This window comes from Eptesicus fuscus, chromosome 3 (assembly GCF_027574615.1).
Source record: "Eptesicus fuscus isolate TK198812 chromosome 3, DD_ASM_mEF_20220401, whole genome shotgun sequence".
Lineage (NCBI taxonomy): Eukaryota > Metazoa > Chordata > Mammalia > Chiroptera > Vespertilionidae > Eptesicus > Eptesicus fuscus.
Window position 1 is genome coordinate 107,585,429 of NC_072475.1, and position 27,864 is coordinate 107,613,292.

Sequence of the window (27,864 nt, forward strand, 5' to 3'; positions counted from 1 at the left end):
GGTCAGTGCACTCCCAAAGCCAATCTCCCGTGGCTCACCAACCTCCCGTGACTCACCAACCTCCCGCAGTCCCTCCCCGCAGCCAGCTGGCCACAATTGGCCCCAATAGGGACTGGGCAAGATGGTCCTGATTGGCCTCGACTGCCAACCAGGCCGAGGGACCCCACCCATGTACAAATTCATGCACCAGCCCTCTAGTTGGATAATAATAGAACTGACAAGACTGATCAATGTAAGGATTAAATAATATAGTCCATATAAGTAGAGAACTCTGTGGCTGTCCTATAATAAGAATTTGATAAATGGTCATTACAATGATTCACTGAAGACTGAAATTTTGTGGATCAGAAAACTCATCATCAACTGGCATAAGAAAAAAAAAAAAAGGAGACATCTGGAGGGTAGTGCTAGTTCCTGGCATGGAAAGTCAATTCTCAAACAGTTATCATAAGGACTTTGCCCCTCTCCATTTCTTGGTTCAGCCTTGTGCTATGTTGCTCTCATATGTTGACTTTGTTCTTTTTTTAAAAAAAATATATTTTATTGATTTTTTACAGAGAGGAAGGGAGAGGGATAGAGAGTTAGAAACATCGATCAGCTGCCTCTTGCACACCTCCTACTGGGGATGTGCCCACAAACCAAGGTACATGCCCTTGACCAGAATCAAACCTGGGACCTTTTAGTTAATCCACTGAGCCAAACCGGTTAGGGCTTGACTTTATTCTTACGCTCCCTGACCTTAATCCACTGAGCCAAACCGGTTAGGGCTTGACTTTATTCTTACGCTCCCTGTGAAAACACTAGGAAATCCTTGCTTCTCCCTTTGGAGTAACCAATTGGCTGCAACTGCTTTTCATATCCACATAGGTTCTATATAATGAGAAAGAATAAACATTTTTTTCTAGTAGTTCTTGGAAAAATCAGAAAATGCATTTTAATTGGGCCCATTTAGGTTATGTGCCCATCCCATTGCAGTCAGAGGAATGCGATGGGCCAGTTTGCTTAGGTCTTCTCACATCCTCTGTTGGATGTGTTGCCAACAGGGGTAGAGGCCTATCCAGACTGTGCACTAAATGTGGGAAGGGGTGGGCACCCAAATGGAAATAACGGGCTATTTCTGGAAGACAATGGAACAGATAGGGGGACTCAAAGAACAGCCACAAAGGTGCTCTCATCAGTGACATATTTTCTTTGTTGTTTCCTCTACTGCCCACTTGCTACATGAATAAATGAGAATGGCAGTTACTTATTTGTAAGGGCATCAGATTATTTTCTTGGTGTGTGTGTGTGTGTGTGTTTGTGTGTGTGTTTGTTTGTTTGTTGTTGCCGCATGTCTCCAGTAATTGCTATTGAGGTGCAGCTTTAGGGAATTGCCCTCATATCCTCTGGCTAATATACTTTGCTTTAGGTCCAGTCAGTACTACTTAGAAACTTGTCTGTTACAGTGATAGCTAGGAGAACACACTAGTCAGCATGAATCCACACCTGGGGTGCTTCTATCACATGTGCTGGCTGATTGATAACACAACTGTTCAGAAGTCTGGACATATGATGCTCTCTTTTCTGTGGTGAACTGTATGAGGGCTTCTCCCCGTTCGTTAACACCACCCATCCTGCTATGTGTCTGCCATTTTGGAAAATTGAAGTTTATTTTGTGAAAATTATTATTTAGCAACCGTGGTGCCAATATGGCATAGCAAAACTTCATCACACTTGGAAAAGAAGTTCCATGAGATATATTCTAACTTGTTGGGAGGTTCAATGAGGATTTTTATATCTTATCTTGTTCAGTTTTTCAAAAGATGCTTTAGAAGACAGGGAAAAAAATCAAGAAATGGACCCAGGGGCATATATGACTCATCATCATTTTGAATTTGAAGTAAAGTGGCTTTTAATAGTTTCAAAATTAACATCATTTATTCATCAAATTTACAACTCTTGTGAACAAAGATAAATATTTTCAGATTGGGTGGCTTGAAGGGCAAATCTCAGGATATTTAAACTCTTAAAGGGTTATTATATGAAACTTCTTTGTATATGAATGATTTAAAATTAAATATTAAACTAAATTCTCACATTCTAAGTTATTGTCTTTTGAAAAAAGACAACAATCTAATTTTGGCTCTTTCTGATTATCAAAATTCATGTTTTGGAATTTTGTTACCTCATTTTTCAAGTAAGGTGGATATGTTATTGATGGAAGTGGAGTCCTCGGGGTGCTGCGAGGAAAGGAATTTCTTTTTTTTTTAATAACTTTTTTTATTATGTATTTTTTTATTAAGGTATTACAAATGTGCCTTTATCCCCCCATTGTCCCCTCACCCCCCCAATCCTGACCTCACCCTCACCCCCTGATGTCTGCATCCATCCCTTATGCTTATATGCATGCATAGAAGTCCTTTGGTTGATCTCTCCCCCTTGCCCCACCCTCCCCTACCTTCCCTCTGAGGTTTGAGCATCTGATCGATGCTTCTCTGTCTCTAGATCTGTTTTTGTTCATCTGTTTATGTTGTTCATTGTAATCCACAAATGAGTGAGATCATGTGATATTTATTTTTCTCTGACTGGCTTATTTCACTTAGCATAATGCTTTCCAAGTCCATCCATGCTGTTGCAAATGGTACGAGTTCCTTCCTTTTTACAGCAGCATTGTATTCCATTGTGTAGATGTGCCAAAGTTTTCTAATCCACTCATCTGCTGATGGGCACTTAGGCTGATTCCAAATCTTAGCTATGGTGAATTGTGCTGCTATGAACATAGGGGTATGCATATATCCTTTCTGATTGGTGTTTCTGGTTTCTTGGGATATATTCCTAGAAGTGGGATCACTGGGTCAAATGGAAGTTCCATTTTTAGTTTTTTGAGGAAACTCCATAATGTTCTCCACAGTGGCTGTACCAGTCTGCATTCCCACCAGCAGTGCACGAGTGCTCCTTTTTCTCCGCATCCTCACCAGCATTTGTCATTTGTTGATTTGTTAATGATAGCCATTCTGACAGGTGTGAGATGGTACCTCATTGTCGTTTTGATTTACATCTCTCAGATGTTTAGTGACTTTGAGCATGTTTTCATATGTCTCTTGGCTTTCCTTTTGTCTTCTTTCAAAAAGTATCTATTTAGGTCCATTGCCCATTTTTTGATTGGGTTGTTCGTCTTCCTTTTGTTAAGTTGTATGAGTTCCATGTAGATGTTGGAGATTGAACCCTTATCGGAGATATCGTTGACAAATATGTTCTCCCATGCAGTGGGTTTTCTTGTTGTTTTGTTGATGGTTTCTTTTGCTGTGCAGAAGCTTTTTATTTTGATGTAGTCCCATTTGTTTATTTTCCCTTTAGGTTCCATTGCCCCAGGAGCTGTGTTGGTGAAGATATTACTTCAGCATATATCTGAGATTTTGCTGCCTGTGGATTCCTCTAATATTTTTACAGTTTCTCATCTTACGTTTAAGTCCTTTATTCATTTTGAGTTTATTTTTGTGTATGGTGTAAGTTAGTGGTCTAGTTTCATTTTTTTGCATGTGTCTGTCCAATTTTTCCAGCACCATTTATTGAAGATACTGTCTTGACTCCATTGTATGTTCTTGCCTCCTTTGTCAAATATTAATTGAGCATAGTGGTTTGGGTCGATTTCTGGGTTCTCTGTTCTGTTCCATTGATCAATATGTCTGTTCTTGTGCCAGTAGCAGGCAGTTTTGAGAACAGTGGCTTTGTAATACAGCTTGAAATCTGGTATTGAGATCCCACCTACTTTGTTCTTCTTTCTCAGGATTGCTGCAGCAATTCGAGTTCTTTTTTTATATCAGATGAATTTTTGGAGAGTTCTTTGTAGATCTGTGAAATACGCCGTTGGTATTTTAATGGGGAGTACATTGAATTATAGATTTCTTTGGGTAGAATGGACATTTTAATGATGTTGATTCTACCAATCCATGAACCCGATATGTTCTTCCATCTGTTTATGTCTTGCTTTATCTTTTTTTTCAAAGTCCTGTAATTTTATGAGTAGGGAACTTTTACCTCCTTAGTTAAGTTTATTGTTAGGTGTCTTAATTTTTTGTGTGCAATGGTAAATGGGATTTTTTTTTTAATTTCTCTTTCTGTAAGTTCACTATTGGTGTATAAAAATGCCATAGATTTTTTGGTGTTAATTTTGTATCCTGCTACATTGCCGAATTCATTTATTAAGTCTAATAATTTTTTAATGGAGTCTTTAGGTTTTCTATGTACAGTATCATGTCATCTGTGAATAATGACAATTTTACATCTTCTTTTCCAATTTGGATGCCTTTTATTTCTTCTTCTTATCTGATTGCTATGGCTAGTATTTCTAGTACTATGTTGAACAGGAGTGGTGAAAACTGGCATCCCTGTGTTGTTCCTGTTCTTAAGGGAAATGATCTTATTTTTTGCCCATTGAGTATGATATTGGCTATAGATTTGTCATATAAGGCTTTTATTATGTTGAGGTATGATCCTTCTATTCTTACTTTGCTGAGTGTTTTATCAGAAAAGGGTGTTGGACTTTGTCAAATGCCTTTTCTGCATCATTCAATATGATTATGTGATTTTTGTCTCTCAATTTGTTTATGTGATGTATCACATTTATTGATTTGTGGATATTGTACCAGCCTTGCATCCCTGGAATAAATCCCACTTGGTCATGGTGTATGATTTTTCTAATGTAATGCTGGATCCGGTTTACTAGAATTTTTTTGAGGATTTTAGCATCTATGTTCATGAGGGTTATTGGCCCATAATTCTTTCTTTGTGGTGTCTTTATGTGGTTTTGGGATTAGGGTAATCCTGGATTCATAGAAAGAGCTTGGAAGTGTTTCTACCTCTTGAATTTTTTGGAATAGTCTGAGAAGGATTGGTTTTAGTTCTTGGAATGTTCAGTAAAACTCCCCTGTGAAGCCATCTGGTCTATGGCTTTTGTTTGCTGGAAGCTTTTTGATTACTGTTTCAATTTCATCAGCAGTTATTGGCCTATTCCGGTTTTTTTATTTTTCCTGATTGAGTTTTGAAGCTTGTATTTTTCTAGGAATGTGTCCGTTTCATTGAGGTTGTCCAGTTTTTGGAATAGAGTTGTTCGTAGTATTTTTTTTTTTTTTTAAAATCCTTTGCATATCTGTAGGGTCAATTGTTACTTCACCTCTTTCATTTCTGATTTTGTTTATTTGGGTCCTCTCTCTTTGTTTCTTGGTGAGCCTGGCTAGAGCTTCATCAATCTTGTTTATCCTTTCAAAGAACCAGCTCTTGGTTTCATTGATCTTTTGTATTGTTTGTTTTGGTCTCTCTGTCATTTATTTATGCTCTGATCTTTATTATTTCCTTCCTTCTGGATACCTTGGGCTTTTCTTGTTGCTCTCTTTCTAAATCTTTAAGTTGTAAGGTTAGATAATTTATTACCAGTTTTTCTTGTTTTTTGAGGTAGGCCTGTAGAGCTATGAACTCCCTCTCAGGACTGCTTTCATTGTGTCCCATAGATTTGGGATGGTTGTGTTTTCATTGTCATTTGTTTCCAGGATGTTTTTTATTTCTTCCTTGATCTCTTTGGTAACCCAATCATTATTTAATAGCATGCTATTTAGCTTTCAAGTGTTTGCTTTTTTCCATTGTTTTTATTGTAGGTGATTTCTAGTTTTATGCCATTGTGATCTGAGAAGATGCTTGTTATTATTTCTATCCTCTTGAATTTGAAGAGACTTTGCCTGTCTCCTAATATGTGGTCTATCTTTGATGATGTCCCATGTGCACTGGAGAAGAATGTATATTCTGTAACTTTGGGATGAAATATTCTGAAGATGTCAATTAAGTCCATTTGATCTAGTGAGTCATTTAGAATTGCTGTTTTTTTGCTGATTTTTTTGTCTAGAGGATTTATCCAGTGGTGTCAGTGGGGTATTAAAGTCCCCTACTATGACTCTATGGTTATTGATCTCTCCCTTGATATCTCCCAGAGTTGTTTTATGTATTTGGGTGCTCCTGTATTGGGTGCATGTATGTTTACCAGAGTTATATCTTCTTATTGAATTGTTCCCTTTAGAATTATATAGTGGCCTTCCTTATCTCTTGTTATTGCCTTTACTTTGAGGTCTATTTTGTCAGATATAAGTATCGCAACCCCAGCTTTTTTCTCTTTTCCATTTGCCTGAAAAATTTTTTTCCATCCTTTCACTCTAAGTCTGTGTGATTCCTTTGTTCTGAGGTGGGTCTCTTACAGACAGCAAATATATGGGTCATGTTTTCTTATCCATTCAGCTACCTTATGTCTTTTGATTAGAGCATTTAATCCATTTATGTTTAATGTTGTTATTGATAAGTACTTGTTTGTTGTCATTTTTATTCTTAATGTTTGTGTTTCTTCTTGCCTTTCTGTTTCTTCTTTTTACAGCAGTCCCTTTAGCATTTCTTGCATTGCTGGCTTGGTAGTGATAAACTCTCTTAGCCCTTTTTTGTCTGTGAAGATCCTGATTCCACCTTCAATTTTGAATAATAGCCTTGCTGAGTATAGTATTCCTGGATTCAATCCCTTGCTTTGCATCACTTTGTATATTTCATTCCATTCCCTCTGGCCTGGTGTGTTTCTGTTGAGAAATCAGTTGATATTCTAATAGGAGATCCTTTGTACATAACTTTCTGTCTCTCTCTGGCAGCCTTTAAGATTCTTACTTTGTTGTTGGTGTTTGCCAATTTAATTATGATGTGTCTTAGTATTGGTCTTTTGGGGTTCATCTTGTTTGGGACTCTAAGTTCTTCTTGGGCTTGTGTAGTTTTTTTTTTTTTTTTCTTGCCAATATTAGGGAAGTTTTCTCTCATTATTTCTTCAAACAGGTTTTCTATTCCTTGCTTCTCTTCCTCTCCTTCTGATACCCCTATTATGCGAATGTTGTTTCGTTTTGTGTTGTCCCAAAGCTCCCTTAGGCTCTCCTCTTGCTTTTTCCGTCTTCTATCCAGTTGCTTCTGTGTTTGTGTGTTTTTTCCTACCCTGTCTTTAATTCACTGATGCAGTCCTCAGCCTCTTCTAGTCTACTGTTTAAGCCTTCCATTGTGTTCTTTATTGCAGCTATGTCATTCATCATCTCCTCTTGGTTCCTTTTCATGTTGGTGACATTCTCATTCAGCTCCTTATAATTCTCATTGAGTTGTGTGTATTTGTCATTGAGTTGTGTGTAATTGTTATCCAGCCATTTGAGCATCCTTATTACCATTACGCTGAATTCTTTCTCTGATATGTTGCTAGCCTCAATTTCATTTAACTCCCTTTCTGGTGAGTCCTCTTTTTCTTTCCTTTGGGGATTGCTTTTTTTGTCTTGCCATATTTTGCTGTAACGTTTTTTTTGTGTGTGTGTGTTTTTTTTTTTTTTTGAAGGAAAAAGCTGGTACCGGGTGGGACCACCGTCCTCTCTGATGGAGGGACAGGGACCCTGAGCCGATACAGTAAGTTTATTTTATACCTCCAAATACCAGAAAGTTTCAACAAAATTTAGGATCAAAGGAGATTATTTGCATTCTTGAGTAGGCCCGAGCATTCCTGGTGCTTGACTGGATTTACATATCAAACTACTAGACACCTGGGCAAAGGTAAGAGACAGTGCTGATAACACATCTGCCTTTTTGATAAATGTGTATCCAAGACGTGGCTCTGCCTGTCTCCTTGAATTCATCTGACAATAATTTAAAGAATGCCCATGTGCCTTCTCAGGGGGCCCTCTACATCTCACCCTTTTTTTGTTTTCAAGCTACTATAATAAAAGTAAAATTTAAACATCAAGAACAAAGCTCTAATATTAAAACAATTGCAAATAATGCCAATGCAAAAACCAAACTATATACATGTTATCATTTTAAAACTTGAACGTCAAGAGCAAAACTCTGGCTATCTTATCTAATAATAGAGTAATATGTAAATCATCACTCCACTACACTCACAAGCCACGCCCACCAGCCACGCCCACCACCCAATCAGAGTGAGTATGCAATTAAATTGAAAACATGGCAGCAGTCCCGCTCCCAACCTCTCCCGGTCTCTGGGAGTCGGAGAAGTCAGGCGCCAGTGCCTGAGGCTGGCTGCAGCCACAGAGACCAAGAAGCTGCCTGCCCCATGATCCCAGGCTGCAGCCAGCCTCAGAAGCCTCAGGTCCACCCGCCCCACATCCTGGGGAGACCGAGCCCAGCGCCTGAGGCTGGCTGCAGCCACAGAGACCAAGAAGCTGCCTGCCCCATGATCTCAGGCCTCAGCCAGCTGGAGAAGCAGTTCATCCCACATCCTGGGGGAGACAAGAAACCAGGTGCCAGTGCCTGAGGCTCGCTGCAGCCCAGGAGACCAAGAAGCCGCCTGCCCGGTGATCCCAGGCTGCAGCCAGCAGCAGAAACCTCAGGTCTGCCTGCCCCACCTCCTGGGGGAGATTGAGAAACTGGGCCTCAGCGCCTGAGGCTGGCTGCGACCTGGGAGATGAGGAAGCCGCCTGCCCTGTGATCCCAGGCTACAGCCAGCTGGAGAAGCCACCCACCCCATGCCCACCAGCCCCACGTCCTAGGGGAAATGGAGAAACCAGGCCCCAGTACCTGAGGCTGGCTGCAGCCCGGGAGATGGAGAAGCTGCCCACCCTGCAGTCCAGGTGCCACCACCTGCAGCTGGCTACAGCCTGGGAGATGGAGAAGCTGCCCACCCTGCAGTCCCGGGCACCAGCACCTGTGGCTGGCTGTGGTCTGGGAGACAAAGAAGCCACCCACCCTGCAGTCCTGGGCACCAGCACTTGCACCTGCAGCACAGGCGAAGCCCCCTGTTCACCATCCCCTGAGGCTTTAGCCAGCCTGGGCTCCTATGGCTGATCAGAGGGAGGGAAGCCCGGATCCTGGGTGCCTGTGGTCAGCTGGAAGAGGGAATCCTGGGTACCAGGTGCGGGCCGAGGCTGAGGTGGTTAGGGATAATCAAGCCAGCAGGGGAGCAGTTAGGGACAATCAGGCTGGTAGGCAGAAGCAGTTAGGGGCAATCAGGCAGGCAGGTGAGTGGTTAGGAGCCAGCAGTTCTGAATTGTGAGAGGGATGTCCAACTGCTGGTTATCCCATGAGGGGTCCCAGATTGGAGAGGGTGCAGGCCAGGCTGAGGGACACCCTCCCCGCTGCCCCCCGTGCACGAATTTCGTGCACCGGGCCTCTAGTTAAATAATAACAAAACAATGCCAATGAAAAACAGCAATAAGAGAGAAATCAAAACTACAAGACATGTTAACATTTTTAGCTACTAAATGAAAGAAAGTTTCTTTTGCTGCTGGTGTATATTTACTCAGAGTCCTTGGATTTGGCTGTAACATTTTAATTGTAGATCAGATTGCTTTGCTACCCAGGTTCTTTTGGGGAAGGTGCTACTGGTGTGATCTTTCAGGTCTCCTGGGCTTGGTAATCTAGTGTAGCTCCCTACTTGAGCTATTTGGGTTCTCTTGATGTAGGCCTGTGAGCTGGAAAGGTGCAACTGCAGTGTCTAGAAGTCATCAGTCATAGAGGGGGTTGTCCCAATTTTTGCTGTCTTGCACTCTTGGTTGAAATTGCGCTTCCCCTGCGGGGACTCACAGTGGCACCCAGGAACCGACTGTTGGGATGATGGGGCTCAGGAGGCCTGCGCTCTGGAAAGGCATGACTGTGGTGTCCAGAGTTCTTTAGTTGTGGGGTGGGCAGTCTCAGCTTTTGCTGCTGCTTTTGTGGTTGGATACAGGTGCCCCCAATGGCAGCTTACGGGGGCACCCACAGTGTGTTTGCCAGCAGGGTGTACTGATGCACTCTGAAGGGCCCTGGCGCTGAAGCCACAGGATTGTGGTGTCTGTGGGAAGGTATCCCAGAAGGGGGAATTCAGCATTTCTATAGCCCAGCAGTGCATCCCTGTTTGTATAAGTGCGTGCCCAGGGGGGCTCACAGCAGTGCCTAAGAGCTGCCTGTGGAGCGGTGGGCTTGGGAGGCCTGTGCGCTGGAAAAGCGTGCAACTGTTGTGTCTAGAGTTCTGCATCTGTGGGATGTAAGACTCAGTTTTTGCTGCTGCACCTGTGGTTGATAGGCATGCGCTCCCAGTGGCAGTTCACAGGGGCACCCACAGTGCCTTTGCCAGTGCAGTTCACTGAAACACTCTGAAGGGCCCTGGCACTGAAGCCTCATAATTGAGGCATCTGTGGGCAGGTATCCAGGATCAGTGAATTCAGAATTTCTACTGCCAGGGGTTGTGTGTCCCTGTTTGTCCAAATCACACCCAGCGGCTCCCAAGAATGCCCTGTGGATAGATGGGCTCAGGGTGCCTGCTTGTTGGAAATGTGTGACTGTGGCAGTGCATTTGCCAGCACAGAGCTTGATGCACTCTGAGGGGCCCTGGCACTGAACTTGCATAGCTGAGTTGTCTGTGGGCAGTTATTTAGGAAGAGGGACTTTAGAATTTCTACTGTGGGGCAGTGCGCCCTTGTCTGTACAAAATCACACCCAGCAGAGTCTCACAGTGGCTCCCAAGTGCTGCCTATGAAGTGGTGTGCCCTGGATGCCTGAGTGCTGGGAAAGCGTGAATGTGGTGTCCGGAGGTCTGCTGCTGGGGAGGGGAAGTTGCACTTACGGGTACAGGAGTGGTGCACCCTTGGAGGTGGAGGTCCTAGGGTGTGCAGGTCTGTGGGTGGGGCAGCAGGATTTTGGCTGGAGTGGCTGCTGGGTCACAGGCAGTGTCCAAGGCCTGTCTGGGTGGTGGTGCTGATGAGTTCCTAGAAGAGGCCGCTCTCCCCTTCAAGATGGCGTGGGTTCTGTGCCTGAGTCCCGCAGTTCGGGGAGTGCCTGCAGTGGTGATAGTCTCTCCCTGTCCAAGAGAGCTTGGTCTGCCAGCCCCTGCTGCTCCTGCCGGATTTAACTGTCCCTCACTCACTCACACACACACCACACACATCCACACCCTCTCCTTTCATCCCCTCACTCATTCACTTCCTCTCCCTCACCTCTGTCCTGCCAGCTGCCATCTTTTTCTTCTGGAAAGGAATTTCTTAAGGCTCCCACAGGAGGATGGGGTTTTGTGGAAAGCTTTATTGATGATGCAAAATTAAGGGGTGTCCCCTCCAAGTTCCCATCTCTGTCCATCTTGCCATGGAAGAAGTCCAATCTTATCTTCAGCAGGTCCAGAATTAAGGCCACTGCTCAGATTTTCTGTTCCATATTAAAGTCCACAGCTTGATTTCCCAGCTGCAGTCCATTGCATGTGGAGTTTGCATGTCCAAGTTGGGGAACCTTTTTCCTGCCAAGGTCCATTTGGATATTTATAATATAATTCTTGGACCATACAAAATTATAAACTTAAAAATTAGCCTGCTATATTTGGTCAAACATTTAATTAGCTCACCCATAATGGCTTGGCAGGGCTAGACCAAATGATTGTTTTGAAGACCTTCTATGGCCTGTGGACAGACATTCCCCACTGCTGGCTTAAGGCCACATGACAGGCAAGCACAGGTCATGGGGCAAGAGAGGGTAAGGCAAACAAGGGGCCAAGAGTGGGGACTCTTTGTTTGGGGATTTTGCCATTTTAAGTTTTTGTGCACTTGCAGGGGTTCCACCTTCCCAGCCAATGATATTTTTCCCCAGCTAGACTGACAGGTGAGCACCTTCCCTTCATCACCCCAACTTCACTGCACGTGTGCCCATCTCCTCCTTTGTTTGATCCCTTTCCCCAGATCCTCAGGGAATGGACCAGCAGTTGCCTGGGAAATGTGAAGCTATAATTTCCTGGTGAAGCTGCCCAGATGACCATGCTTATAATGTCTGCCCTCCCCTTTGCTTTCTTCCTATTATTCATATTAATAGCTAGCTAATTACAATGATAACAGGTGGACTTGTTGAACAAAGGCCATTTCCACTGCATTTGGGCAGGGTAGGATGCCGTGTTCTCATGCTCTATGGAATCTAGACAACATCCAGATCATGGAGAGAGGGGAGGGTTTAAGCAATTATAAGCCATATATTTAAGCTCTTTTTACTTAATATTTTAGGGTCCAAATCATATTTATTATAATTTTTTTGGGCAATTGAAGAGTGTTTTACCAGTGTGCCACCTCAGGGGAAAATCTCAGTTTACAATACTAAGTACTGAGGTTCCTACTCTTAGTCCACCCAACTACAAGTCCTTCTATGTAATCATAACTCTTCTCCTCTAATACACACACTATTGAATATCCTGGTCTTCACTCTCTCATAATAATACATATGAAAGAGGGATAGTCCACATGACTTATTATTAACATAGAGACCAAGATATTTTGGGACCTAGACTGGTATCAATCTTGGTGGATGGCCAATGTATGATGTGCTGGACACATCAGAAGGGAAATTCTTATTGGACAAGCAGGAAGGAATACATGCAAATCTCAGCTATTAAGCATTATATTCTATCCATTGATTAGAGACATGGATGCTGGTTTCAAAGTATAAGGTGGGCAGGGAGGCAGGGATTCAGATGGGCATCAGCCATAAGTAAAATGGACTCAAACATTGTTGGAATTTTCTTGCCTTTAGTGTTAACTTCACTCTCACTAGTACCTGTTTGAAAAATCCTTAGGGAAAAACTGTGATTGGTTCACTTTAAGTCTGGATCAATGAACTATGGTCTGGAGATGTAGTTATGTAGAAAAATGGTGGTCCTGTCTTTGGGTGAATTAGGAAATTCATATAATAAGGGGCACTGCACAGATAGTTCCATAAGTGTCCACTCACAAATATATTAGACAAGAGTGGGTGTAGTTACAGATGTTATATTTTAACTGATTCAATTGAAATTTAAAATTTGGAAAATCTGACTGATTATTAGTTACAATGTTTGACCTCTTCCATTTCCTTATTTCTTTTAAATTTATTATTTCTTAGCATTACTTACTTTATTTTATTTTTTGACTAGAGGCCTGGTGCACAAATTTGTGCATTGGTGGGATCCAGCCAGCCTGCCCCAATTGGGGCTGATCAGGGGCGGGGCTGGCCTGTGGGAGGGGTCACGGATGGTTGGCAGGCAGGCCCTGCCCTCGATTGGGGTGGGGGAGGCTATCGGGGATGGGACAGGCTGCGGGGAGGGGATGCGGGCAGTTGGCTCGCCAGCCCTGCCCCCTGATCAAACTCCTGGTTGAACTCCCAGTCGAACTCCTGGTAGAGGGGACAATTTGCATATTAGCCTTTTTTTTTAATATAGGATTACAGCTTGCATTCAACACTATTTTGTATTAGTTTCAGTTGTATAGCACAGCAGTAAATTTATTCTGCAATCTCCTCAAAGCCTCCAGTATGGTGCTACAGAGGACCTCTTCTCTTCCAAGGTGCATCTGAAATATATAAATATCATACAGTTGTCTTGCCCCAACTGTATGTCATTCTGTTTACTATTTATATAATTTGGCTCTCTTTCTGACTAATATTTAGGTTCCCTCTTCTTCTGATTGGTCTGGGTCCAGTGGCCCCAACATAGCCCTAGGACCCTAAATATCTCTTATGAGGTTTGCACCTTGGTCATGGAGGCAGTGCGTGGCTACTGTCCACTCCACAATCTCACTCTCTCGTCTGCTCCTGATTTATTTTCTTCTCTACCCTCAGGGATATCACCCTTTGTGCCAGTATCCAACATTCTCTGGGACTTGTTTTCTTCACTCACCACTTTGGGGACCTGAGTCTATTTTCTCCTCTTTGGTTCCCAGGTTGGCACCTATTGTTGGAAAAAATTGCCCCAGTATACAGTTACAAAATTGAGAATCTATGGTATCAAACCTTTGTGAGCTTTTCCATGGCTTGGCAATCAGGTTTCTTCTCACTTGGCTCTCTTTTATACTGCCCACAGCAGTGATTGAAATGTTTAACATATGTGTTCTAAGCTACATGTTACACAACTCCAGTCCCCTAGTGCAGAGTAGACAGGTAATAAAAATTAAGTAGAACCTATGAATAAATGAATTATTAAATGAAAAGATGAATCTTTCATGGAGAAAACAAGAATTGGAATGTAAATTGAAATATACGTATTGCTCTTGAGTTCTATTGGGCACCTAGATCCTTATGATAAATATTGATTTCTGCACAAATTTTTAAAAGTATTCCAAAAAATAAGGAGTCCACCTAACCTCTAAGTATTTTAATGAAGAATCTATACTAATAAAAGGGTAATATGCAAATTGGTCATTACCCCCTCATAGTAATAACTGAATAGCAGGCTGCGTGGGGAAACAAGGCCAGCAGGGGGGTTAGCAAGGGATGACCAAACGACTGACCAGCAGGCTGTGTGGGGATACCAGGCTGGCAGCGGGGGCAGTGAGGGGTGACCAGGCTGGCAGGGGAGGCAGTGAGGGGCAACCCGGCCAGAAGGGGGAGAAGTTGGGGGCTACCAGGCCAGCAGGGGGGGGGAAGTTAGGGGCTATCAGGCTGGAAGGCAGAGGCGGTTAGGGGTGATCAGGCTGGCAGGCAGGCAGGTAAGCAGTTAGGAGCCAGTGGTCCTGGATTGTAAGAGGGATGTCCAGCAGTCAGACATCCCCCAATGGGTCCTGGATTGGAGAGGGTTCAGGCTGGGCTGAGGGGATCCCCTTCCCCCATGCACAAATTTCGTGCACCGGGCCTCTAGTAAATAACAACATCCCATCCTATAATTTTGGTAAGTAGAGTCTTAATTTCAATATTAATCTCAAAAAGGCAAGATCAGTCATTGGAGTTATGAATATCTATTTCACAAAATGGAATGATGAAAATCACAATGTAATCTATATTATAAAAGGCTAATATGCAAATAGACTGAATGGTGGAACAACCAAACAACTGAACGACCAGTCACTATGATGTGCGCTGACCACCAGGGGGAACGAGTGGAACATGGTGGGTGTTGGCAGCAGGCAGCAGAGCATGGAAGGGCGTCGGCTGTGGTGGGATGGTGGAGCAGGTGAGTGGGGGCGCCAGACCAAGGTGGGGTGCTGGTCGCTGTCATGGGGGCAAGCCTCTGGTGGTTACTGAAAATTCTTTGCTCCTGCATGCCATGGTCCCACCGAGCACTCACACCTGCTGTCGGCGCCGGCCCACTCACACTGCTGCTGGTGCTGGAGCCGCTGCTTGCACCCGCTGCCATTCATACCTGCTACTGGCCCTGATCTCCCCTCAGGACTTCTCCACCTCCCCTGCTCCTGAAGGGCGATTGGGGCTGGCAGCGGCCTCTTGCACCTGCTGCTGGCGACGGCCCCAGTTGCACCCACTGCCGATGCCACCACTCGCACCCACTGCCGGCACTGGAGCAGCTGCTGCTGGCATGTGGCACCCGTCCTGATCACTCGGCACTGTCAGTGGGTACAAGTGGCGGCTGCCAGCCCCAATTGGCCCTGAGGGCTTCTCCACGTACTGCTGCTCTTGAGGGCTGCTTGCACCCACTGCTGGCACTGGCCCCAATTGCTCCTTGCCAACAGTGGGTGCGAGCAGGGCCGGTGTCATCAGCACATGGGAGCGGTGGCAGCGGGAGTCGGGCTGCCGGTAGATTGGGGACTGGGGGGCCATTGAGAGAGGGGCCGGGTGGGGGTGCAGAGGATGGGCTGAGACCTGCCCCTGTGCCCACTGCAGCCTCCGGCCCACAGTTTCTTTCAAGGTGCACGAATTCGTGGACTGGTCCCCTAGTTTGAGAAAATGAAAATGAAAACAAGGCTTGGAACATGTCATTCACTCCAGTTAATAAATACATTAGATAAAGGGTATCTAAATATAATTATTTACCAGAAATCCTATCAACTACAACTTACCAAATGGTTCAGTAAGTTTATAATAGTTATAATCACTTGGATTAGGATACTTGGACAATAAAAGAACTGTCATTAAGCTGACTTGGAGAGATTTCAAAACGATAAGTTTGGGATGAGCTGGAATTTATGTTTTAGAGGCAATCCTTTGTGAAAATTATAAAGGACCTTTGGAGTTAGGGGCTGGTATTATGCTAGTGAAATAAAAAAATATATAAAAGGAAAATAATATGAGGCATGTGTAACCATATTCATTCACAAAATAACTCTATCCTTGGGAATGTGAATGTATGTGATAGGCTGCTTTGTGGAGATTCTGCCCAGCCCACTACGGCCTCTCTGAATGGCCCTGTCACCCACACCCCCATCAGCCACTTTTTATACCATCCCATCCTTTGGCCACTGTTTATTCAGCCTTGTCTGTGTGGTCTGCAGGAGCAGCAAAGACCTCCAGGGAGCAGAATGAGGCACTGCCCACAGACAGCAGAAATGCCACATTGCTTTCTTCAGGGAAGTTCCTGCCCTGCTTGTGGCACTTGGGTCTTTGCAGTAAAGTTTCCCTTTCTGCTTAAATCTAGTCAATATTTTATGCTACTGAGTCTGAGGTTAGATATGTTCATGCTTGGTTGCTGGTCTTGTAATTGTTTAAAGTTTACTGGAAAATATTTGGCAATATGTATTAAGAATATTAAAAATGTTTATATCTGTGTATCTAGTGGTACCTCTTCTAGGAGTATATCATATGTAATTTATCAGATTCATATATTTGAATGTTCATCACAGTGCAATTTATGATACTAAAAAAATCAGAAAACAAGCTAGATGATCTAATTTGGGGACTAGCTAACTATATTAGGATATGCCACTATTTTATAATGTTATACAACTATTTCAATGTTTTAGAAAAATATTTAATGTAGTGACAACCTACTGTGTTAGGACACTAAGTGCAAAAGCTGTATACAAAATACTATACACTGGATTTAGATATCCTAGACCCCAGTTCCCCGGATCATGGGTGCAAGACATCTCCATCAAGTCTTGTTGCGGTGAGAGGGCATCTGCTGTCGGCCAAGTCTCTGTTACCTGGGTCCCGATTCGAGCTGGGCATGTGAAGCTGAGCAGCCATGGGGGCAGGAGATCTCCTTCAGCAGGGGTGAGGGTTCAGGCCCCTGCAAACTTGGGGGGGGTGAAGGTCTGTGCCCCACCTCTGTTGACCCCCAAGTTCTCTCCTGATGGCCCCTGTGCGACTGTGCCTGTCTTAGGTTGTTCCTTCCCTGAGGAATCTTACCCGTCTCTGGCTAACCAGCCATCCTCCGGGGCCAAGCAGGGTGATGTGAGGTTTAGTTCTGTCTCCTTGGTCGCCTATGCCCCCATGGCCTCCGCGCCCAGCACCTGTCTTGGGATCCCCTCGCCTGCTGGCAGGGTCCCAGCACTGATCACATATCTTGTGGAACCCAGGTTTCTTCTCCAGGGAGGCCCAGCTCACCCCACTGGGCGAGAGACACATCCATGGTACCAGCCATCATGAGGTTTCACCCTTGGCATGAACAGAAGCTCAGGAAATAGCTGTGGACAATTGGATTGTGAGAAGCAGGTCCCTCTTGGCTAAAAGGGCAAGAGGGGCCAATTTAGAATGCTCAGGTGCCTTCCCAGGGGGCCCTCTACATAGTGGAAGGGATTAAACCCTTTCATGTCCTTTTAAAATTGCTGCCAGACATTCAAAGAATTAGTTTGTAAGTTTGTTTGCCTAGCACCAGGAATGCTCAGGGCCTACTCAAGAAGACAAATAATCCTCTCCACTAATAATTACAGGGTAAAACAAGATGGTTGTTAGAATATTAAATTTGACAGTAAAATAGTAGTCAAGTTTTCAGACTAATTTAAATTGGCCAACCAAAATAAGCAAATACTCTAGAAAAATCAATTGTACTGGACAAAAAAGCTGTTACTAAAGTGTTAACTAAAATTTTTATTGGTAGTTCATCTCATGGTAAAATTGCATAACATATAATGAACCTAAAGCAGTCACATTTTAGTGCAAAAAAGTAAAATTTAAAAGCTATCAAGATTACAGCATAAAATTTCCAAAAGCCTCCCAATATTTAAACCAAAAAAAGGGGGGATAGTAGAAGAATATCATGTAAGGAAAAATATCCTGCAAATAAATTACATCTAGAAAATTTTTACTTTAGAAAATTAACTTTCATTTGTAATGCTAACAGCAAGTCACCCAGGTAAAACATACATGGTGTCAAAACAAGCCAAAGGAAAATCATTTGGGCAAAAAAATGAAAAAGGATCGCAAATCAAATTCATAGAAAATATTCCTTTATTAACTTTTGGTCGAGAATATGTTTGTATGTTTTCAGAAAACAACTCCGAGACATGTGGATTCCTGCAATAGAGAGGAATTGACAGGAGTGCTCCAGCCATGAAGTCAGAAGAGAAACAGTCCAGAGATGGAAGACGCTGACGATGCCTTGCCATACTAGCAGTCAGCAGATATGCGTCACTGCAGATTGCCCAGGACCAAACCAGAGAGGGTCAGACCTGCAATACCACCATTTGTCCACCATCCAGAACTGAAATATCATTGCTGTTATGAACACATTAACAACTGTTGGACATAGAAACCGGGACTCAAAAGAACTGTTGGCCCAGAAAGAAACTCACTACAGACTGATTCATTTACCTCTCAGCATAACCATTATTGCTTGTCTCATTTTCAGTTCCTATAAGTGTATTCCTAGTATCACATGAGCTCACTCATCTAGGGGAAAAGATGAACAACATAGACTGAAGAACAAGAACAGCATCGATCAGACTGTCAGACCTCAGAGGGAAAGTAGGGGAGGGTGGGGACAAGGGAGATAGATCAACCAAAGGACTTGTGTGCTTGCATATGAGCCTAACCAATGATCACGGACAACAGGGGGAGGGGGGCTTGTGTGTGGGGGGGATTGGGAAGGGAACGGGGGGAGGGGGTTGAGGACAAATATGTGATACCTTAATCAATAAAGTAATTTAAAAAAAAAAAAAAAAAAAAAAAAAAATAAAAAAAAAACAAAATACTATACACATTATGACTTCAATATCATGATTTATATATGTACTAGAGGCCCGGTGCATGAAAATTCATGCATTGGAGGGGGAGTCCCTCAGCCCGGCCTGCCCCCTCTCACAGTCCAGGAGCCCTCAGGGCTGGGAGGTGACCCAATGATCAGGGGAAGGCAATGCCCCCATCACACCTCTGCTGCTGCCACTGCAAGCAGCGCAAGCCTTGGCCGGCCCTGGTTACCTGAGGCTCGGGCCGGCCCTGGGTGGCTGGGGGGCTGAGGGGACTGGGGGACTCCAGAGGCAGGCGCACGGAGCGGCCGGACCTGCCTGGGGGTCGGCCCAGCCGTGCCACATGCCTGCCGCCCTGGCAGGAATGAGGGGACTAGGCGCTGCCATCTTGTGGCTGTGGGCGCCACCATCTTTGTGAGGGCATGATGGTCAATTAGCATATTCCCTCTTTATTAGATAGGATGAGTATATAATGAATACAAAAAAAGTAAAAGAAAATGCATCCAAGGGTTAAAAATGGTAATTTTTGAGTGAAATATCTACACATGACTTATTTGTATGCTTGTCTATATCATATACATTTCCTACAGTGATCATGTATCTAATTTTAAAAATCCTAATATTAAAAATGTGTAAAATAATGTATTATTTTAGTGTTATAAGGAATGAGTTTCTTTGTTACATAAAAAACTTTGGAAAATTCAAAATGAGGTATTTATTCCATGCTGTTCAGTGGAATGAAATGTATTCCTTATCATTTCAATGACAGGATATAACATCTATAACCAACAGGACTAAACCATCAGCTGTATCAAAATTTAAGTTGAAATATGTTTGTACTTATTCATAGTTCTCTTGTTTTAAAAATAAATCAGCATCTCTTTTAAGAAATGAAGGTGAAATCTTTTAAGAAATGAAGATGAAATACATTACGATAAAATTACTTTATTTTAATGTAAATATAACTTTATCAGATTTTAATAAAGTAACAACAATTTAGAGATATAGATGTACATATACATACATAGGTAGAATATATACTTTTTAAAACAGTAAGGCATACTTTATGATATATAATCTTTTTACCAGAAGTAAAGTGTATATACTTCTCAGATATGAAATGAAAGTAGTGACTAGAAAGACACTATGACCTGGGACAAGAGTTAACATCTTTATAAGTAGTTTTACTTTTATAGGTGACTTTAGTAACAGCATTATACAAATAAGCCATTTAGCTGGCATGTTTTGGCAGTGTGAATCAGTAAGACAATGGCTGAATTTCACAAGTTTTGAAACTTTACAACCACTGCTCAGCAAGTCTTTGTAGTAAATGTGATGTGTGGTAGCAGGTACAAGTGAACCACAGTTGCTAATGGCTAAGCACAAAAACTTTACTGCCCTTTGGACACTGGGGAGAGCAAGTTTGAGCTCTGATCCCCTGCTGATCTTCTAAAAGTTTAACATATTCTAAACACCTTTATGTGGAAATAAAAAATAACAGAACAAGAGCAGACTGGGGAGATGGCATTTCCACCAGTAAAATGTTTCCAAATCAACGCAGTTATCCAGTTTCTGACATTGGCCTTTGAGCAGCCAACATCTATCTTAGGCAAAATGTGACAAATGTGGCTTTGCTTCATTTTGTTGCAAAGGAAAATTTTTGTTCAGAGCTTTAGAAAAGTCAGTTCAGTCCACATAATTCACTTTCTTCTTAAGTTTCTGAACAGTAGCTGATGCTTATTTCGTAGAGAAGTGCTGTAGAGGAATGCTTCTCTTGCTCCTTTTTCCACAAGATTATGTCACAGACAGTTTTCACGTGTGTTACTCAACCTCAATACATGGGGCAGGCTTCTTGGTGGAGGAGTTTCCATTATCTGAGGGGCGGTAGGAAAGCATGCTCATTTTTGTGGATAGACTTGAGTGGGACTTGGCCTTTGGGGGCATGTATTTCAGAAGCTGGAGAAAATATTTTTTAAATTTTTCCCCAAGAAAGCCATAGAAGAGAGGATTAAGGCAATTGTTAAAATAAGCTATGCAAATAGTGATGGGCATGGCGGTGTCGACAATATCTATGATTTTACAGTCATGTATGATGTCCAGCTGAATCAGAACATCCAAGAAAGTGAATATTTGATGGGGAACCCACGAGAAGAAAAAGGAAAGCACAATTGCCATAATTATCTTGAAAATATCATCATTTCTTGGCTTGTTCTTCTGAATTTCATACGCCTTCTTTAGGGCCTTCCAAATAAGAGTATAACTTGTAAGAATGATCAGAAAAGGAAATAAGAAACCCAGTATATTCTTGGTTAGGCCCAGCCCTATGGGGAGGGTTGAATTTTTGAATTCGTAATGGAAAGCACACACTGTGATATTGGTGTTTTCAATGAAAAATGCATTTCGGTGGATTATAGTTGGCAAACTGGTCAAGGCAGCCAGCAGCCAAATAGTGATGCAGGTGACTTTGGCCACAAGCATTGTGCGCCGAAGGCGGGACTTCATTGGATGAACAATAGCCAGGTAGCGATCAATGCTTAGACATGTGAGTAGAAACACACTGGCATAGAGGTTGAAACTGATACTGGCTGAAGCGATCTTACATAGGTAATTGCCAAAGGGCCAATGGTATTCCATAGCAGTATAGACGGCCCACAGTGGCAAAGTCAGTAAAAAGCATAAGTCAGCCAGTGCTAAATTCAAAAGAAAAACACTGGCCACAGTCTTCACTTTCATGTAAAAGTAAATGACAATCACCACCAAGCTGTTTCCAAATATCCCCACCACAAAGATGATGCTGTATAAAGTAGGGATCATGACAAATATGTAATTGTGCCGTCCAGCTTTGGGGCAGTCATCTTGGATTCTTTTAATACCATCTTCAGTGGAAGAATTGAGGATCATTTTGATCTCCTGGGTTAATTAATCTCAGATACTAATGCCAAATGCACCTGGAAAAAAATAAAAATGGAAAGGTAAAAATGAATTAACTTTCAGTAATAAATGAGTATTTTTAGTTCTCAATCATAAGTACAGTAACTCAACTTTGATTTTAGGAGAAAAAAACTAGATCATAATTGTGGAGAGCGGCTACAGTGTTTGGACAGGTTCAAGCCTCAGACTAATGAGAGGGCACAGTCCTCTCATTGCCATGTGCAAGTCCCAGCTTGGAGGGCAGAGCCCTCCCAGCACAATTATAGCCAAAACCTATAGTTGTAATCTTGAACCTATGGTCCGAACATGTGGGCCCACGTGCCTGAGTGATGTGGGCTTGATAGAGTTCAGGTGCATGTAACTGAGTAGATTTGAAACCCATGAAAACGTTGTAACCATGCCCTTACTTTGCCTCGTGGAATCTTGCTATAAAATAAAGAGATGGCTTACAGGCCATGGCGCTGTCACTAGCTCTCCATCAGAGAGGACAGCATCCCACCCAGACCCAGCTTTCATTCTCTTGTCTGTCTTTTCTAAATCCTTCACCGCCCCCTCTCAGGCTCATCAAACCTGGCTGAACTGGCTCGGCACACATATTTCCTAGAGAAAAACTGTGAACTAATAAAGTCTACATTGCACATTCAAGTTAATTTTGAGAGCATATTACTTTTCTGGAAAGTGATAATATCCTCCAGACAAATAGAAGTAGGGTTCTATGTGAATAAAATGATCTAGATCCTTTGTGTGTATTTTTTTTTCTAGAAGTAAATCCTAGCTTTCAAATTGATTTAAAAACAATCTGAATCTCAGAAAACACTTCTGAATTAAATTAGTCATTCAGAAAGACTTGAGTTTTTCTCGAGGTGAACAAGGTCAATTAATTTAATTTGTCTTTAATCTCAGAAGTGTGACACATCTATACTTATTTTTTAAACAAATTCTTTCATCTCACAATCTTTACTTAGGTATAAAAATGATCAGCACCCCTCCACCCCTTAAGTGGTCAGAAGAGCTGTCTCTATGTTTATGAGGAATTGGTGATTGTGGAAATTGATGTAAGAAGGGAGAAGAGGGAGGGAATAGTATTCTTTCCATTATTTTTCAGGCCACTACAGGCAGTAATCACATTCTTTAACTTCTAACTCAGTCTTGCACAGGCTCTGAATCTCCTAACTTTTGTATCTGCCAGCCATTTCTGGAGTTAACTTTAACATTAACCATCTGTATAACAAGGATGACAAATGAATAGATGAAATCAGGATTATCAACATGCCTTTTGTGGGGGCTTGAGATAGTAGCAGTTCTTTAGGATTCTGGGAGAAATCAGATGCTCAGAAAAGGACTCTATAAAGACTTCTGCAAATATTTGCTCCAATATTTTATGTAATCAACAATTAAGCTATTCATTCATGTGATTTAGAAAATCAGCCTATTCAGCCCTACATAAGAATCCATCAGAAGACCCTTGGGAGGAAGGCTGACGATGCTGTGAGGGTAACATCACAGGAGGTGGCACAGGCATGCTTTGTGGAGAAGGTCAGCGTTGGGCACAGGTAAGGTTGGCCAGGCAGAGCAGTGGTATTGGGTCAAGATCCTTTTGCTACACCAGGATCAGGTCCCTGGGTGAGCATGGCTACACATTTTTCTTATAGCAAAGTGTGCTGGGCAAGATGAGGGACAGGAATAAGACATTACTAGTCTGCCCAGGATAGCTCTGTGTACCATCCAGGAGAGCTGAACACTAAGGCAGTATCCATCTGGGTGTAAAGTGTTGTAGAAAAGATGAGAGAAGATTTTAAGAGATAACACTGGGACGAAAGGGGTTCTTAAGTGGCTACTTTGTCTCTCCCATAGAGGCAGTTATTCTCCCCATCCAAGTTTCTGGTTCCATGACCTCATTAACTTCTCCTTTTCATTTAGCCGTATGTAATCTAAATCCCCCTTCCCCCTTTTCCTTCATAAGGGCTTAGCATTCACAAACAGGCAAATGGTCACCTCCTCTTGGGAGCCTTCCTAACTTTTCAGGGCAATTGGCTGTTCCATTTTGAATGGCTTTGGTATTTTGGATGCAGGTTTTGACACTATATGATAATGGTCTGTTAATAATGTCTTCTCCACTGGTTTGTCAAGGGTAGGGCCTACCAGCCCAGGAGGCATGTGCTAAATGTCTGATGAAGAAGAGAGTGAGTGCACAAGTGAGTGAATGAATAGCATATAACCTAAAAGCTAATACTATAGAGTACTGAGACTAATTTCTATGGGGCTAATGAAGTCAATTTACATTCTGCTTCCCAAAGAATCTCATATAAAATATTCAAAGATGAACTGGGCTTCACCTTGGATGAGAAACCTAAACCAAAACCAAACCAAAACACACACACAACAACAATAACAAAAAGCCCTTAGAACTTTTAGAAATCTGTAGTTTACAAACAAAAGATGAAAAGAAAAAATAATTTCAAAGAAACTAGGGCCAGGCTCTCAGGTAGGTAGGACCCATTTCCTCCTCACCCAGGAAGATTTCCTTACACTTTGCTGATTTTCAGTTCATTTTATTATAATTATTAAAATTATGCCAAATTAGAAATATAAATTAATTTTATTAAACAAATATTCTCTATTAAAAATTAAATGCTATATTAAAGGTTCATGTGCTGGCAATCATTTATACCTTAAGTGGATTAATTTTCTTATTTGCTCTCCTAACATCTAATTGAGATTAGTTGGATTTTGCCTAGGAAAACATTGGAAATGTCAAGGTTAAAGAATCTCAAAGATTAAAAGCAGCTTGGGTGAACTTCGTAACTGAAAATCAGGGCAGAGGTAAATATTTGTTTCAGCTTGGGCACAAAAGATAGGAAGAATTAAACTTGATGCTTTAGGATTCCTTGGGTGCCCTGAGCTTGAGTGCTCTTCTCTTTCTTCTTTCCTCTCTTGGCCCTGCTTTGAGGGCACACAACTCAGGCTGAGTTCATTAATCCTGTGTCTAGAGTGAGTGGAATTTTATTGACTAGGCTGGAACTGTAACCATCACTTATAAAAGAATTTCTCTGGGAAAAAGTTTGTGTTTGAGAGAACCAATTTATAAACATAGTTTTGGACAATAATTCCTTCCCAGTCTGAGGTCAGCCATTCCTTCAGTTCTCATCAATCAGATTGACTAATATTTAATATGTGAAAGTTGTTCTGAACAGCTAGGCGAGCATCCCTGGAAATTTTAGTGAGGACTTATAATTTGAATGAGCTTATCACTAGAGAAACTCTGGACATAGCATTGAATATATTAATCAGGAGAAAAATTTACATAAATGTTTATATAAGTAACTACCAAGACTTCCTACCAAGGAAACAAGTTGCCTTATACTTGGGGGTGGAGAAAAGAGGAGATGAATTTTGAGTGATGGAAACAGCAGAGGGAAATGGCAGGAAGAAAGGCAGGGAAGCAGAAAATGCAAATAGTGCCTTCAGTGGGCAGTTATTCATTCATCATCTTATATTCACTGAACACCTATTAAGTGCTGGGTGAATAAAGTCACACTTCTCCATCATTTGAGTCTAGCTGGATGCATAGGAGCCTTAAACACAAAACTGTCTCCAATGTGTTGAATATTTAACCATATAAGAGGCTTATGGAATGTTCTGTGTTTACTATTGACCCAACCTGGTGTGTTTGGGGGGGGGGGGGGTTGGGAAGTGGTCAGGGATGCTCCCCACAGAAGATGGCACTTGGACTTCAGAGGATGTATGGCAAACAGAGTGGTTAGAACTTAAAGGCAACCAGCTGGCCAGCCAAGGTGGAGTAGAGAGCATGCCATCACTTGAACTTTTCCCTTCTTACAAATGCCTGCATCATCATCTACGGCAAACAGCTCTTGCAATTTAAAGATATTGCACAATCCTCTGGGCAAGGGTTTGGGGTGTGATGTGCACTGGATGGGAAAGTGACATAGGCCCTAAGAAACAAGAAAAATAATTCTCTGGTCTGCACTGTTTGTTTTGTTGTTGCTGTGGTTGTATTTTTAGCATAAGCATTTGGAGTGATTGCCCGTTTCTTTTTTTCTTTCTTCTTTTAACTTTTGGCCCCCTTCACCCATTTCTCCCACTGATTGGCTTCCCTAGCTGAGGGCACTCAGGAAAGAGGCTAAAATGGAAGTTGTGATTGGCAGCCATCTTAGGTTGATGCTAAATGTTGGGAAAAAGTGGCTTCTTTTCTCTTTGAAGCTGAAAGGATGCTGTGTTGGTGAGCTAATGGAGAGAGCGATGTGTTCTACTAGAAAACAAATTTTTGAGTCCTAGAAAACAGCTACACTTTGTTCATCCTGTTTCTTCTCCCAGTCTGGGATAGGCACAGGAGGGCCCACCTCTCCCTCTTTTGGGTCTCACCATAGCTTTTACCCACTTTCTCTTGTAGGAAAGAAGATGGATTTGGAGGCAAAGTACTTGTAATGGAATCTTCCTTTGTCACTTACAAATGTCACCCCATATCTCTGAACATGAGCCTCATTTTCCTCATCTGTAAGAAATAGGAACAGTGATTCCATTGCACATGTTGGTTGCAGGGATTAAATGAGGTAATGTGAAAGCACTGGGCATATCTTTTAAATAGTGCTTAATAATTGTGTTTTATTGGAATTGTTGCTGTTATTTTTTTAATGCAAGACAAATGCTGACTCAGCTATGGGTCAGGAAAGCATGAGTGATTTTTAAAAAGGGGGTTTGTTATTTATAAACTCTTTCTCTTGCCATTAAAAGGCTAAAAATACCAAGCTGTTGTTCTTTCAAAGTATGAGTAAAAAATAATCATAAGCAGCTGAATAAATTTGCCATGAGTCAGGTGGGAACTTTCAGTCTGCTGCAAACACAAGGTTGGCTCATGGTGGCCACACCACCCCCTGCTTGCTTTTGGAGGAGTTACCTGGAATTCCTTGACAGCTTCTCTGGCTCTCAAAAACAAGCGTAAGGAAGGAGGTTTAAAAAAATTCTAGGAGATTTAAAAAAATTCTAAGAATATTTCCTTAAGACTTTTGACTAGAATATTAATATCTTCTTCAGCTTCTGGCAAGCCAAAACCAATCTAATTAAATTGTTCATTACAAGCTCCTTTTTTTTTTTTTTTTAATGAGTTTGCAATCTAAAGAAAAAAAAAAAAACCCATAGTTTTCTATGATAATAAGGAGAAAACTAAAAGACCAAGTAATTATATTTTGGAATAATCTTCTATCAAAGTATCTGTCTTAAATTCAAAAAGGAGAGTGTTTGAAGTCATTTGCTTATAGTGCTGGAAAGCTCAATAAGCCATCCCATTCAATTCATTCTCTTTATTGCTCTTGTTTTATAATTCAGACTTTAGATAGCAGCTGCTTCTGCTCCTGTGTTCCCAGTCCTCCCTCCTCCCACCCTCCAAGTAATGAATGAGGCATTCTACAGGCAACAATTGCTAGCCACTATCTATTTGTGAATTCATTGAATCATAAAAGTTAACACTAAAATTTTTAGGGTTTCTACTCCCCCCACACCCGAATATACTTGGTCTTATTTTTAAACCTTCTGTTCTTACTTTATGAGGTCTATTTCTACCCTGATCTCCTTAAACATTTTGAAAAAGTGTATGTTAGGAGGCCCTATACAATTGATTTATTATTTGTGGTTTCTTCAGGGACAAATTCTATTTGTTTTATCTGTGGAGGCCTTTCTTTTGCAACAAATTAAAAAGGTGGCACCTATGGACTCTCTCAGTCAACAGCAGCTGCTCGATTCACCTTTGAAGCCACTCTAGTTTGCTTCTTGTAAACAATTGCTCATCTAATTTCAATTTCAGTTTTAAGGGGTATGAGGAAAGCTATTGGGCAGAAAAGGAAGCACTCACTAATTTATAACTTTAGAAAATTATAATGATATTATAACAGTTATATGCATTTTGAGTTTTATGTTAGAGATTATAGACCACATGGCAATTTATTTCAGATTAAGGTTTTTAATATTACACAAATCACATACTAAATTTTAAATGAAACTAGAAGAATTAAGTATTCAATATATTTTATGTGTTTCCTCAAATTGCCCAATGTCCTGATTGCAGTAGGTCTTGAATAATAGTCCACTAATTAGT

The 27,864-nt window shown here is 41.9% G+C and overlaps 1 protein-coding gene across 4 annotated transcripts in view; it reads right to left on the reverse strand.

Annotated features, from left to right (window-relative positions):
- Positions 1–19,763: 19,763 nt before the first annotated feature.
- AGTR1 (angiotensin II receptor type 1) overlaps positions 19,764–27,864 on the reverse strand; it is a 52,126-nt gene continuing 44,025 nt past the window's right edge. For all 4 annotated transcript variants that reach the window (XM_008159008.3, XM_028135818.2, XM_054714114.1 and 1 more), the window contains one exon: positions 19,764–21,772. In XM_008159008.3, coding sequence (XP_008157230.1) covers positions 20,646–21,725 — 1,080 coding nt within the window. In that variant the 5' untranslated portion in view covers positions 21,726–21,772 and the 3' untranslated portion in view covers positions 19,764–20,645. The remainder of the gene's footprint in view (positions 21,773–27,864) is intronic.